At 43.4% G+C, this 14,497-nt stretch overlaps 1 protein-coding gene across 1 annotated transcript in view; it reads left to right on the top strand.

Annotated features, from left to right (window-relative positions):
- The first annotated feature begins 13,765 nt into the window (after positions 1-13,765).
- The window catches only part of Syne1 (spectrin repeat containing nuclear envelope protein 1), a 453,101-nt gene continuing 452,369 nt past the window's right edge, over positions 13,766-14,497 (top strand). Inside the window, exon 1 of the mRNA XM_035440411.1 lies at positions 13,766-13,832. Coding sequence (XP_035296302.1) covers positions 13,766-13,832 — 67 coding nt within the window. The remainder of the gene's footprint in view (positions 13,833-14,497) is intronic.

The raw sequence follows: 14,497 nt of genomic DNA, 5'->3' as shown, positions 1-14,497 counted from the left end.
CGTAATGTAAGTATTGTGTTTTCCTATGATCTTAGGCGATCCCTGTGAAAGGGTCATTCAGCCCCTAAGGGGTCAAGACCCCAGGTTGAAAACATTCCTCTAGGCTTTGTTTACAACCACATTCTCCATGGTGGCGACTCTCCTTGAGGTCATTGCCTTGGAAGAGGAACCCCAGTTTCTTGAAATAGATGAAGACTGTTGCTAACTGCTTCTAGCCCTTGACTGATGGCGATGCCCTACCTCTTTGTCTTCAAAACACCACGGAGCTGCTCTGTTCAGGCTCATTGCACTTTTCAAACAAATCAGGGTTTTTGTTTCATTTTGTTTCCCAAGACATAGTTTCTCATGTAGCTTTGAAGTCTGTCCTAGAACTTGCTCTGTAGATCAACTGGCCTTGGACTCATAGAGGCTGCACCACCACCCAGCTACAACTCAGTTTTGAAGCCTCTTTAGATCAAGTGGAGAAGGGAGGTGAAAAGAACACTTGTTTCAGCTGGGCATTGGTGGCACAGGCCTTTAATCCCAGCACTCGGGAGGCAGAGGCAGGTGGATCTCTGTGAGTTCGAGGCCAGCCTGGTCTCCAGAGTGCCAGGATAGGCTCCAAAGTTATACAGAGAAACCCTGTCTCAAACAAACAAACAAACAAACAAACAAACAAACAAAAACAACCAAATAACCAAAACCAAAAACTACCCCTGAAAACAAGAACACTTGTTACAGAAGACTCATTGGTACAAAGACACGCCCATGGTAGGACTTTTGATAAGGAAACAGCATTTCTCCCTAAGTTCTCCATGGCATTAGCCCAACTACTTAAAATAGACAGGATAGAAAACAGAAATGGTCAATTGCTAATTTCATGTTGGCACAGTAAATAACCTGTATTTTACAATGTCTAGGGCAGGTTTTACAATAAAGCTGCACTGGAATGGTCTTCAGTGTTAGCCCAAGCTGCTAAGGCATGTGCGAGGAACACTTTGCACATAGTGGGTCCCTATGAAAAGAAAGCAAGGATGGAGGACAGCCTGGGATTATGAAGGAAGGGCTCACTCAGGTAACTGCCTAGGCAGTTGCTGGTCATATTATGATGGCTATGGAAGGTATTTTGCTATGTGAGGTATAGAGATCCTAGCTCAAAAGCTGTTACAAAGGGGAGACTGATAGTTTTGCCTTAATTTGCCAACTTCAGAAACATCTAGAACAATAGTAATAACTATACTGGTGATAATACTACTAATTACATCTTTCATTCGCTGACTATCTGCCAGGCACTGAAGTACTAGCAACTTTCCAGCATCGAGTCCCCAAAGAGCTCTATGAACGAGGCACTGTTATGATGTTGAATCATAGGTTTGTAAAATCTGAATCTATGAGAGGCAATTAGCAGTTTGACAACACACAGGCATTTAATGATAGAGCTGGGACGAGGCCCTCCCTACTCCAAATCCAAGATATTAAACACTATACTATCAAAGTATGACTGTTCTAACTTCTTTGGGTTCATGCCCTAGAGCAGCACTGGGGATTTTCTATAATAATACCATGGTCTGGAGGCTTATTCACATCATTCCTCACTATTCTGGAGGCTGGGAAGCCCAAGATAAAGGATCTTGAAAACTCAGTGTCTGGTTCAAAGGGAGCTGTGCTCTTTCATGACAGAATAGATACAATGATTGCCATATCCCCTTTACAAAGATACTAATCTCTTTCACAAGGGCTCTACCATCATGACCTGAGCACCTTCCAAATCCCACTGCTACCTCCAAACACGACTATATCAGCTACAGTTTGAGAGGAGGGTGTCTATAGCAGCATATACAACTATGTGCTCTATACATTCTACTAACTGTCTTAAATCAGTCCATCTTTATTGCCGCCACTCCACTAACAAATGTGATAAGTTCTTTAGAGGGCAACTGTAGGATTCTCCTAACTGGTCTACGTTCTCAGGTCTGGCTCTACTTCTGATTTGTGTTCCACATTATATTTGACAGGAGAAGTTCAAATCCAAACTAAATTCTGTTGCACCCACTAGCTACTGAAAACACTCTAACGACATAAAGTATATATCCATGCCTTGTAATTTGGAAGAGTGATGTTTCGTGCCATTAGATGTTTTGAACGTTGAACCCCTCCTCCCAGCTGCAGCTCTCTTTTTTCCTCATTAGTACCATTCCCCTGTAAGTCCTGGTTCAGTTTTATCCCCCTAGTGAAGTCTCAATGATCTCTGAGATAAATTAAACAGAGCTCACATAACAACACTTGCCTTTCCTTGAAGAACGGGATCCTGTAAGTATATATGATCAACAGCAACAAATCTTGTCCTCTCCCTGGTTGCCCTGCACATCCTACTAAAGTGAGAACCCGGTTAGGTTTGGCTTACCACAGAGTCTCCAGGTCCTAACACACGTTTAGCCAGATGCTGTGTGTTTAAGTAATGCTTATTGGAGAAATGGAGCTGTAAACCACCTTCCCTAGTTGAGTGAAAATGACAAGACCTTTCTAGAGGTCTGCAGTGAGCTTCTTCCTTTTGGGGAGAATGAAATTGAGCTGCTCCTGGTTCAGTTAATCAGGGAGCCCACATGGGGCCACACATGGACAGTATTCCTGTCTGGTCTGTAAGAGGAGGGGTGAAGGGCCACCAATGGCTTTCTCTTTCTTGGAGCTATGTTTTGGATTTCCTCGTAAATGTCTTTCTCTGATAAGTCAACTCTGAACACTTGGGATCTCACCTATAGTTCATCTTCTTACTTCATTTTCAAGACCAGCTGGGCAAACTGATTCTGTGACTATGGGGATTAAGAGGGAGAACCAAGATTATTTGGGATTTTCTTGTTGAGGGGCAGGCTTGCAGTCTGGTGGCCACCTGGGAGGACAGTATGCTGGCTAGGAACAACTAGGTTTGGTGGCTGTCCCCACAGGACTGCTCTGAGAGGTGACAGGGAGAGGTACAGGCAGGCAATACATGGGTTTTCATTTCAGACTCTTATTTCCTTCAACCCCAAACATCCTGAACTCTAAGGTTCTACAATTGGGGTGTATTTCTGGGATAGAAATGTGGTTGGTGGCAGACCACTGGCAAATAAATAAATAAAATCTATTGTGATGGAAAGTACTTTTGCAAAAAAAAAAATTAAACTCAAGGAAAGGGAACACTGCTTGAACTGATTTGTTTCAGACTTTTGTTCCAAAACTGAAATAAATAAATGAATAATTAATAAAATGAAAAATAAACAATAAATACAACTATTTCTGTTCTGTGACAAATATACTGACAAAAAGCAGCATGGGGCAGGACAGAGTTTGTCTGGTAAACATTTCCAGGTTACAATCTGCCTTTGCAGGTGAGTCACAGAGGCCGGAGCTTGTGACAGATGTCACACGGTACCCACAGTCATGAGCAGTGAGAAAGAGAAGTGAATGCAGCCATGCTGTCTGCTCTCTAGCTCAGACATATTCCTTTACTTTATATAGTGCAGGGCCAAACTTGGGGAACAATATTACCTCCTACAGTGGGCTGGGTAAACTAAAAATCAAATCAATCACACAGAGCTATGCCACACAGGCCAACCTGATCTAAACAATTCAAGTTGACCTCTAGAACTAACCATCACAAGTGTTATCTTCATGGGCTTTAGAGAAAGGGATTTTGCTTTTTTTTAATGAAAGGTAAATAGTGGGAAAGAGGTAACAGAGAGTCAGGAGGCAAAGAGAAACTGCATCTTCTGAATTAAGTAATCCCTTCAGTGAATTTAGAGAACAAACATGATTTTGTTGACAGTTCAGAGGGTTCACATTATCTCTAAGATTCTTGCAACAGAGCTTCAACTAGCCTCCTTAATCCTTTTGGACTTGGGCTTCATTGTTGGTGAAAAAAAAGGGCCGTGTTTGACTTTGCTTGGAAACCATCACACCACAACAAAATAAATCTCTTGAGGCTCCTAGGCAACATGGGCTCTCTTGCACCAGGAGAAGGGCTCCTAGAGGGTTGTAATGGCTCCACCCTGTGAACAGTGGGTTCAAAACACCACCCCTGTGAATAGCCAAGAATTAACAGGACGATGGCAAGCATCATTTCAAGAAATCAACGTTGTACAAAACAGTACCCAAACAGAAAAACCTGCCTCGTCCCAGCTGGTCATCATCCCTGTGACTGATTTGACAGCCCAGAGGTCGGCAGATCTCTGAGGCAGATTAAGAGTTCATGCCACCTGTGCTCCTAAAACTGCATCATGGCTGTCCTTCCTGGGGACATCAGGAACCTCCAGGGCCATGCCGAACAAGTCATGTTCAGAGGCCAGTTGTGCTGTGGAAAACGTGGACCAAAGTTAGCAGCCAGTATTTTGTAGCATCCCTAAGCCACTGAGACAACCATATGCCTCAGGAAGGGGGCCCCTTGGCAAAGGCTTGCACAGAGAGTGGGTCACAGGACTCTGGCTGTCAGAGAAAAGTCAGTGGCCAAGCTTCTCTAAGACATAGGGAGAGTAGCCGGCAAAGCGCCTCTGGTCCCCGCCCCTAGCTCTGCGTGGTGACCTGCACATCCTGGGGCTGAGGAGGGGGTGTGGCGGGCGCGCGCGGGGGGGGGGGGGGGTGTTGGGCGGGTGCTCAGAAGCTGAACCCTGCCAGGGCGACCTCCGCTGGCGACAGGAGCAGCAGCTGCAGGGGGCGGGAGGTGGGGGAGGCCTAACCCCCTGGTGTGCAGCCTGGAGGAGGGACCGATCCTCTAGGCAGGGAGGGAGGGCAGAACCACCAGCAGCCAGCGCAGAGCAGTGCGTGTGCGCCAGCCAGGAGCACCGGCCCACACCGGGCTGGGATTGTTGTACTCTGTCACCAGGGCATCCTGGCTCCTGCAGCCCTGCAGAACAGCACTGGAGCTTCGGTTACAGGGCCAGGATAGAAGCTCGTACCCGGAGCAGCACGCAGCTGGGAGGAGGCGTTCGCTCACGCGTCACCTCGCTGCTTGGAACCTGAATAAGGCCGGATCAAGGTAAATGGCAAAGGCAGAGACAGAGAGGAGAGAGATGGAGGAATGACAGGTGCAAGGCAACACACTGCAGCAAGTTTATGCTTGCACGCTGACGCACAGCGAACCTCAGGGAGAGGGGGTGGTGGCGGTGTGTGTACATGTGTGACACTCCTGGAGAAGGCGATAGGGAGGTTGGCTAGCCTCTTTGCATCTCGTACGTACACATTCCTATTAATACCCGCTCCCTGAGTTGTCATTTCCGCTAACTGCACATCCCCGGGGTGCCAGAGATGCCCAAACGGCAGGCAGCCACCCTCTTATTGTGATGGTCCTCACTGTTGCTACTATCAGATGCGAGATGTAAGCGTTGAACAAATTCTAGGACCCTCCCTTCCTCCACCCCCAGACTATTTTAGGAAGGGCTGGGTGGGGGAAGGAAGATGGGTAGCAGAGCCTAAGGCTTGCATGCAGGCCCAGCAGACTCCCCTGGTGCAGTTCCTTCCAGGCGGATCCTACACTAGAGGGCAAGATAACTTTCATCTACTCTTCAAAACGACGTTTTCCAGAGGTTCCTCTGAGGGAGGAGTCCTGGGAAATGGCGGTTCACGGGGAGGCAGGTGCAGTGCACAGGGCAGGGCTAAAGTGCCAAATGCAGCATCTACCCAAGGCCCAGCGAGCAAACAGCGACACTGGGTTTGCTGGTTTGATAAAACCGCTTGGTACTTCAAATTCAAGTCTGGTCCTTAAATAGTCAGGCCCATCCCGGCGAGAAATACCAACTGCTCAACCCTAGCTCCCCGGATCATGCTTTTCTGAGCTTTTCAGTTTGGGATGGAAAACTTTTATGTATCTGAAAATATCCCGTGAATGTTACAAAAAACCCCAAATGAATTATGTTTAAAGGCCCGCTTATTATTCTCTCGACTCACAGAGAATCTACCTAATGCAAATTCACATCAGCATTTGATACAGGGGCCAGACCTATGCAATAGGAAACACAATTTCAACCAAGCAAAGATTATTAATATGACCCACATCTCTATGAAATGCTGATTTAATTGCGAGTCATGGCAGTTGTTCTGTGTGAGAGACCCTTTATTTTCCATGATAAAAAGATATTAATATGGATAAAAAGTCCCTGACATCAGAACACTCAACTAAAATGCACATCTATTTTTCTTGTGTCTAATGTCTGTTTATATTACTCTGTGGCAGATGAAGAACAAAATGTGCCTGGTCATGACTAACTTAATATGTTTCATGTTGAAGATAAAAAAAAAAATTGGACTGACTGTGATATTGTTAGCCATGAAGAAACATTTGCTTAGCCAGGATGTTACAGCCTCATTTGTATCCTTTTTTTTTTTTTTTAAGACTCTTTACAAGTTGTCTCAGGTCCCCACTGTGCCCTAGGAAGAGCTCTCCTCTTACTCCCTGGAAGTGAGGTTCAGAAAAAGCTAGTTTGCCATTTCAAGTTCATCTAGAACTGCTTGCAGCTGCTGGCTGCCTTACTGGGTCCGGTGTTCTCATAATTACCCAATGTACCTAGCGTCCTACAAGGAGTAGTTATGACTGAGCAGAACCCGAGAAGCCCATGTCCAGGCAAGGTGGGTGGCATGCTCACAACTCCAGCCACAACTGCTGCACCCTGTGGCCTGCCTTTGACTGGCGTGCAGGACTCAAGGCTGGTCTGTGTGGACATCTTCCTTGTGGTTGAACCTAACGAGAACTAATGTTGAGCAAGGGATGAGATACATGCAAGGAACAAAGGTGGCAGATACCATGGGGGTGCAGTTCCTACTCTGGACTTAAATTCACAAAGGTTGAGTCATGACACTAGTTTACAACTAGGCTGCATTATGATCACTTTTGTATGTTCTTATCTTTCTATGAAAAGTATCATTTCTTATTAACCCAAGCAATTATTAATTGTGAATAATGAGCAGCACTTTCCCGACAACCTCCATGCATACATTAATAATATACTTTATTAACCCAAGGGAGTCCTTTTCTGGTTTTAGCCATCCTAATGCTCATTAATTCATGCCAGTACTAATGAGTGGGCAGAAAAAAAAATAGTTGTGCTTAAAATTGTGGGTTATTTTGAACTTATTCCCACAACAGACTTTATTAGAAAGGAGAGCAAGATAACTTAAGTTTAAATCATGGATTTCTCCACGTGCTTAGACATTCAACGACTAGTCATACTTTATTGTAAACTTACTTGCAAGCTTATTGTGTCCATTTCTGATTCCTGTGTATTGAATTAGTGACATCATGCCTGGTTAATGCATGGTTGGACTTTTCTGCTAATGTCTCCTGGTACTGAAAATGCTACTTGTATTGCACTGGGGTGAGTCCCTGTGGTCCAGTACTATTTCTCCCACTGCTTTCCTCAGTTTACTCTGTTTTAGTTGCACAAACAAGAAAGTGCTGGAGTAACCTATTGTGCATTTACGAGTACAGACCGGAAAAGTGACATCGTGACATCTCACCACTGGGCTTCTCATAGGTGCTGGTGTTGGGAGGAGAGGGTCACTCAGCTAAAGAATCCAAATACCAGAGGCTAAAGTGCTCTGTCTGCCCCGTGAGACATCAGTACAGCAGATGGCAGCTGTTCCCACACTGACCTGGGCGGCCACTTCACAAAGCCAGCCTACTTTGTCGTTTATGTCATCAGCTGCTCTGCTACCTAAGCAATAGGGAGGCTTGTCTGCCCCCGCTAACTACTCTGACTGACTATATATTATGCTGTTATCCCTCACAAATACTTTCTTATTATATATTTCCTATGAAACAATAAATATGGGAATCTTACTTCTCTGTGTAGCCACACCAAATCTCAGTGGTTTCTGGGAAGATTTGAAGCAATGGTTGTCCTTTTAATTGGCATACAACCCACTGATGTCCTTTCTGTCCATCAACCCATTCATATCCTTCCTGTCCATCCCAATAACTTAGCCTTACCTCCCATCCCCACATCCCTCATCTAATAATGCCTTGCATCTATTGTAAACCACCTTTATAACACCGGCAAAGTGCAATAGATCACGGTGGTTCTGGACCTGCCCTTCCTGATGTGTGTAGACAGCTCATGCCCATGTCCATTGCATGCATCCAAGGACCATAGATGCCTGGCTGTCACTCATACTACCTTTGGCAAGCATGGTTGGGAGCTTTTTCCTCGTTCCTGGTGATTTCTCACATCACAGGTGGAGAAAATGAGGCAAAGGAAAGAAAAGGAAAAACCAGTGAATTGCTGAAGCCGCATGCCAAATGTTACATACTGCCTCCTTATTTATTTGGTCACTGCTGGGGATGAACCCAGGGCCTTACATGTGAAAGGCAAATGGCCCATCACAGAGTCTCACCACCCCAATCCTGTGTTTACCTTTCTAAAACTTAATCTAAGCAGGATAAAGTCAAACACAAATCTTCATATGTTAACTCTACATTATAGGCAAGGAAGCAAGGGTTTGCAGAAGTTTACTGTCCTTAAGATTATGTGAACTGGGTTGAGGAGTTGTCAGTGAAATGCTTGCTATGGAAGCAATAGGATCCCTAGAGCCCACATAAGATCCAGGTGTTATGGTCCATGCCTATAATTCCAGTACTTGGAGATGGAGATAGCAGGATTTGGGGGGGTTCACCAGCCAGCCAGTCTAGTTGATGAGTTGATGAGCTCCAGGTTCAGGGAGAGATAACATCTCAGAAAATACGGTGGAGCGTGATTGAATGACACCAATGTTGAGTTTGGCCTACACACACACACACACACACACACACACACACACACACACACACCACACACTCACACAAAGCACATACACACTCCTCAGCACATACAGAAGCACACACACACAAACACACGAACACATCAGAGATCATGTGAACAATACAAGAATCAGTTCTAGGTCTTCCTTTGCCAGAATCTGTGAATTTTCTGGAATTTCATTCTCTGACAAGCTATTGTTAAAAACTTCCACATGCAAGATCCTCCCCAAACTACCGCGCTAACTGCCACAAAGTGGAGTATAGAACTTCTATTTCCAAATTCCCAGTTTTCTCTTTTTTAGCTTCATTTTTATTAATTCTAAATTTCTTATTAATTGCATGACGCTGTTGTACCAATCAAAAGCAAGAAAAGCATAATTTCACAATTTCAGGTATATGTGCATAGGCAAATGATGAAAGTGAGATAGTTTATCTTAGCCCTGAAAAAGGAAGGATATTGCACCAGCTCCCGTGCTAGAGTGGAAGGGGTTTAGGGGGCATTGTCTTACAAAATATTATGCACTTGATTAAATAATTTCAAAAAATCAATATTGAGTGTTCATCATGTGTCCATGGATATAGTTGGCATCAGTGGGTGAAAGGGGAAGGCAAGAAAAGTTGAAGTTCCAGGACCAGGGTGTAGTTTTTAACATGCACAGGGTTTTAGCTGCCATCCCCAGCACTGCAGAAGGAAAACAGAACCTGTTATAGTCTCCACACCAGTGATGTTCATAGCTTTGTCAGTGTGAAGCAAGCTTATGGTTCAATGAGTACAAGCCAACATGTGCTTACCCTTATATGAATTATTACTGCTAGAGCAATGTGTACTTGAGCAGCCAGGGAAGGAGCCAGGCAAATGGGGTCCTGGGTTAAGTAATTCGTGATGCTGTTTCTTTCTTCAGCTTGGAGTTTTTACAGGGAGGTGATATAAAGGGATACTAAAGACTCCCAGAATAATACCGATTGCATTATGAATTCTTAGTGTCTCCCATGTCCATCTGTGTGGACTGCTGTGTCCATCCTGAGAATGCATTTTCCTAGATCCCATGCTCTTGGCTGTCCCAGACCTGCCCAATTCTATCTGACCATTCACCAAGCTTTGTAAAGGTCACTTCCTACATATTTCTTCAACTTTATCTTTTATTCACTGTCTCTCCTATCCATCTCCCGCCTTTATTCCTGAAATGTCTTCCTTACCCAGATTCCTGGGTCTTCCAACCTTACCCACCCCAAATATAACATTGAAAACAGTAGTCAGAGTGAAGGGCTTGCCTAATATGCACAAAGTTATAATTTTGTTTCCTAGAATAGTATAACTCAAGCATAGTAGGGCATACCCATAATCCCAGCACTGGTGAGTTGGGAGCAGGATGATAAGAAGTTCAAGGTTACCCTCAGCTACATATTAAATTCAAGGCCAATCTCCATGATATCCAATCTCAAACATACAGGCATCAGTAGCTGTAATTCTAAATTATATCTTCTCATTTCTGGCCCAGGGTCCTTTAATGGCTTCCTGGTGAGAATCAGAGCCACACTTCTGAGCATGCATGGAGGGCCTTCTGCTCTCTTCTCTCCATCAGAACATAGTACTTCAGTATCAAGTACCAGAGCGTAGCACTTCAGTATGGAGTGCCAGAGCGTAATACTTCAGGATTAAGGTACCATGCTGTCTCTCATGCTAATGCCTTTCCTGAAGCGAGGCTCAGCCTGGAAAGCAGCCTTCATCTTTTCACCCGATCCGTTTACCCAGACTCAGCTTAGATGTTAAGTTTTTCTCAGGATATCATTCCAGAGCCCCAGGATTGGCACAGTCCTCATCTTCTGTGTTCCTGTAGTTTTGGATTCATACTAACTCCTGGGATTTTTTTTTTTTTTAACAAACGTCTCTTCTACATAAATTCCTTCTCGCACTATGTTCTACACTTCTCAAAAATAGGTTCCATGTCACATTTATCTTTGTAGTCTCAACTCTGAGCTCAGGATTTCAGAATGTGTGAGTTGTGCAGTGGCAGGAAAACTGGGTACATGTGAAAAGAAGCAGAGAAATCCTAGTCTAATGTGGAGAGAGAAATGGGATCAATGTATTCTAGGATTAGTCTTTTTGTGACATGGGTATGAACGACAAGAAGGAGAGAGATGCAGGGTGATGCAGTGAAAAATCCAACAGCTTTTAGTTCTGGAATCTTGGGTAGAACGTGAGGGGCTGCCTTAGTCATCTGTCAACTCCAGAGCTCATTAGGGACTGATGAGGGGTAGTTGGGTTGAAATAAATTTCTGGGTTTTTGTTTTTTGTTTTTTTCTCAGTGTCTGGGATTAAACTAAGGACTTGCACAAACTAGGCAAGTGCCCTAGTACCCAGCTATATTCCAACCCAATTTCTTCCTTCACCTCTACTGTGTGTTATGTATAATGATATCAGTAGATACACACATGGCGGGTAGGTTCTAGACAGGTAAGTGAACATGGGTGGAGATCATGGAGTTATACTCTTGCATTTGAGGAGTCAGACCTTCTAACACTTCAAGGAGTGAATTATTATGAGGTCCCCTGAAATGCTTCTCATACTCTGGCCTGCCAATTATAGTCGCTGTTGTATGTAGGAAGGTGGAATTCTTTTCTTCAGGAGATATGATCTGTTATTAGGTGGATGCCTAGGTTATGATGCATGGTATCATATAGCTATTTATCTCCCCCCCCCACATCTCTTGAAGATCCACCCACTGAATAGTATGTCTCTCACTTGCAAGATGCCAAATACTGAGTCCTACTTCTTATAATACTCTTTCCAGTAGCCTCTTGCCTCCCTAACACTTGAAACTGCACAGTGGGTCTCTGTCTCCTGAATTGAAGTGAACAGTTAGTGAGGTTTTCTTCCTCAGAACACCTTTTAGATATTTGAATATACCTGTAATGTTTTCCACCCTTCTGCATATGGTCGTCTCCAAAAGATATGACCAATTTCACAACGATGCATTCCAACAGGAGACCAATATGTATAAACACTCAATATGTATGAGTGTTTATAATGTCACTTAAAATAAATAACAATTTTTCATTGTGTTTATTTACTTATCAATCCTTCATTTGTTTTTTACAGCACATATAGACTCTTTCCATGCTATCTTTTTCCCTTCAAGCAAATGGAATATCCCGTGTGTGTGTGTGTGTGTGTGTGTGTGTGTGTGTGTGTGTGTGTATGTTGTGTTTGCTTTAGACTTTTGATTTGGCCATCGTCTTTCTCCCAGCCCCATTCCTAGTTCCTGTGTCATCATCATTTCTGGGAGATACAGAGCAACTTACCATAAAGATCTGTACACAGGCCTCAGCATAACCTTCGTTGAGTTTTTGGAGGCATTGCTCTTTTTTTCTAATTGTCTAGTTCATAATAAGACTTTGTTCAGCTTAGCCTGGCATTAAGAAATCCTTATTCACAGTATATTTCTCAATGTCAGGGTTTCACTAACCATTTGCCTACCTCTTTCCACCACCCCAAATGAGAGTGATCAATTGCACCAGCAAAGCTAAGAGTTGAGAGAGGGGTTAGACAAACAGCAACTCATCTGGTTAACTCACCCTATCCCAGTCTTACTATTTACGTTAGAATATTTCTATACAGGGAAGAAAAAACTAAGCCAGGCCTGATTTTTATCTCCTAAAATGAGGATATTTGGAAGTCATATTTAGAGTGAAACAATTTGCATATTTATATGGTTTCTTATTTGTTTAATTTTTGAGGTAATATCATGTATCCCAGGCTGGCCTTGAAAGCCACCCCTGCATACCCCATGTAGACAGTGATGACCTTGGATGCATGGTCCTCTTGCTTCTACATCTTGGGCACTGAAATTACAGGCCTGAGCCATTACACCTGGGTTATGCATCGGTGATGATTGAGCCTAAGGAAGTTCATATGGAGATAAGCACTTTACCAATATAGCTGCACCCTTTGCACTATCTGTATTGTATTAATTCATCAACTCATTATTAGAATCTATGACACAATATCCTTTTTGGAAATCATACAATGAAATAATACAAAAATGTCTGTAAAACAATTAAAATGGCATAGATAAGGTGACCTCTAAAAATCAAGAAATTAGCTTTCATCATTTTGATTGTAGGTTATAAATTAGTAAATTTACACTTAAAAAAGAAAACAGCACCAGTGAGCCTCTCTTGCCCAGAGTACATTTCTCAATGTCAAGATTTCACTAGCTGATTTGTTTGTGGCAACCTACTTTCTATTTTCTTGTATCACATACTGTATTAGTTGCTTTTCTGTTGCCTTAAAATACAGCATGACTAAAAGGAACTTAAGAAAAAAGGGGCATATTTTAGCTTATGGTTCCACAGGCATAGACCAAAATGCATCGTGATGGGGAAGGGATGGTACGGTGGAGGGTACCGAGGGTAGGAAACCAAGAAATCACATCTCATTCATACAAGGAAGCAGAGAACTTGGAGTGAAGCTATTAACCCAGTGCATCCCCTAAAGTGCATCCCCAGTGAAGGTCTTCCTTTAGCAAGGCTCTGCCCCTTAAAGGTCCCATACCCTCCCAAATAGCACCACCAAATAGAGATCAAGTGATAAACATGTGAGCTTATGCATGATATTTCTCATTCATGCACCACACATGCTGTAGGAATTTTTAAGCTTGCTCAGTGCTCTGAACTTTCTAGTGTTTTCCATATTAGTTGTTTCCCTTGATAGTGAGTCAGACATTAGAGTGGAATAGGGGACATTCTCATTTTGCACTATGACTAAGGTGGGTAGTTTTCATATTGTATTGTTCATTGGTTTGCTTTTCAGGTTCTTGAGTCTACATAAGAGGGCTCTTAGAACAAAAGGAGAAGAATGTGCGGCTCACCATGCATGCTGTCTCCTCATTGACCACCATGAGTACCTGGGGTTTGTCTGAGACTATGGGTATAGACAAGACTGCATATGTTATCTGAAGCAGGGTAGCATTGTCCTGCACCGAGGGACATACTTGGTATTTGTTCCCTGCTACAAGAAGGACCATGGCAACCTCCAGGGCATCTTCAAGATCCCATCGGGACATCACCAACGTGATGCAGAGGCTACAAGGTGAGCTGAAAATGTAGTTTTTAAATATGTTCAAACAAAAGTATCAGTTTATTACAGAATATCTTCTATTTTCTTGGTCTTTCATTCAACTTCATGGAGTTTATGGCAAAGTAGAGAATAGATTGGGTGTCTTTTATTTTAGTATTTTTAATAAGCCCAGGCTGTCTTGAGATTGTGAGTTTGCTTATGTTCAGTTGCAAAATCACTTTATGCCAGTGCTGTCCTGATAGGGTTGCCATGGCAATGTTGCACAAGCAGCTCCATGTCTAATCAGAGACCTAGGTTCAAGGAGAACTTCCAGTCAGGTGCCCTTACCTTGTGCTTATCTGTCTATTCTGATTTGTGGTATCAGTAGTAATTGGACCTCCCTCCTTATTGTTGAATCCTTGTTCAATAAAACAACAGACTTGTGCTGAAAACAGGACCTGGACATCCCCCTACCCCCAAAAGACTGAACATTCTGATTAGTTTTGCTCAGCGCCAATGATCTCAGACTTGAGTTGTATGTCTTGATCTGTGTAGATGGGATTTTATCTTCTGACTGTATGTCTTTGCCCATATGTCAAGGAGAAATTATTGAATTATATCATACCCCAGTGCCATCATTTACAAATGAAGGAAAGGAAACCTATAAGACCTCTATCAAGATGTGCAGAAGATTGTTT

Source organism: Cricetulus griseus, chromosome 2, assembly GCF_003668045.3.
Source record: "Cricetulus griseus strain 17A/GY chromosome 2, alternate assembly CriGri-PICRH-1.0, whole genome shotgun sequence".
Classification (NCBI taxonomy): Eukaryota; Metazoa; Chordata; class Mammalia; order Rodentia; family Cricetidae; genus Cricetulus; species Cricetulus griseus.
Note: the sequence above shows the minus strand (reverse complement) of the source record. Positions and strands in the feature narration are given on the sequence as shown.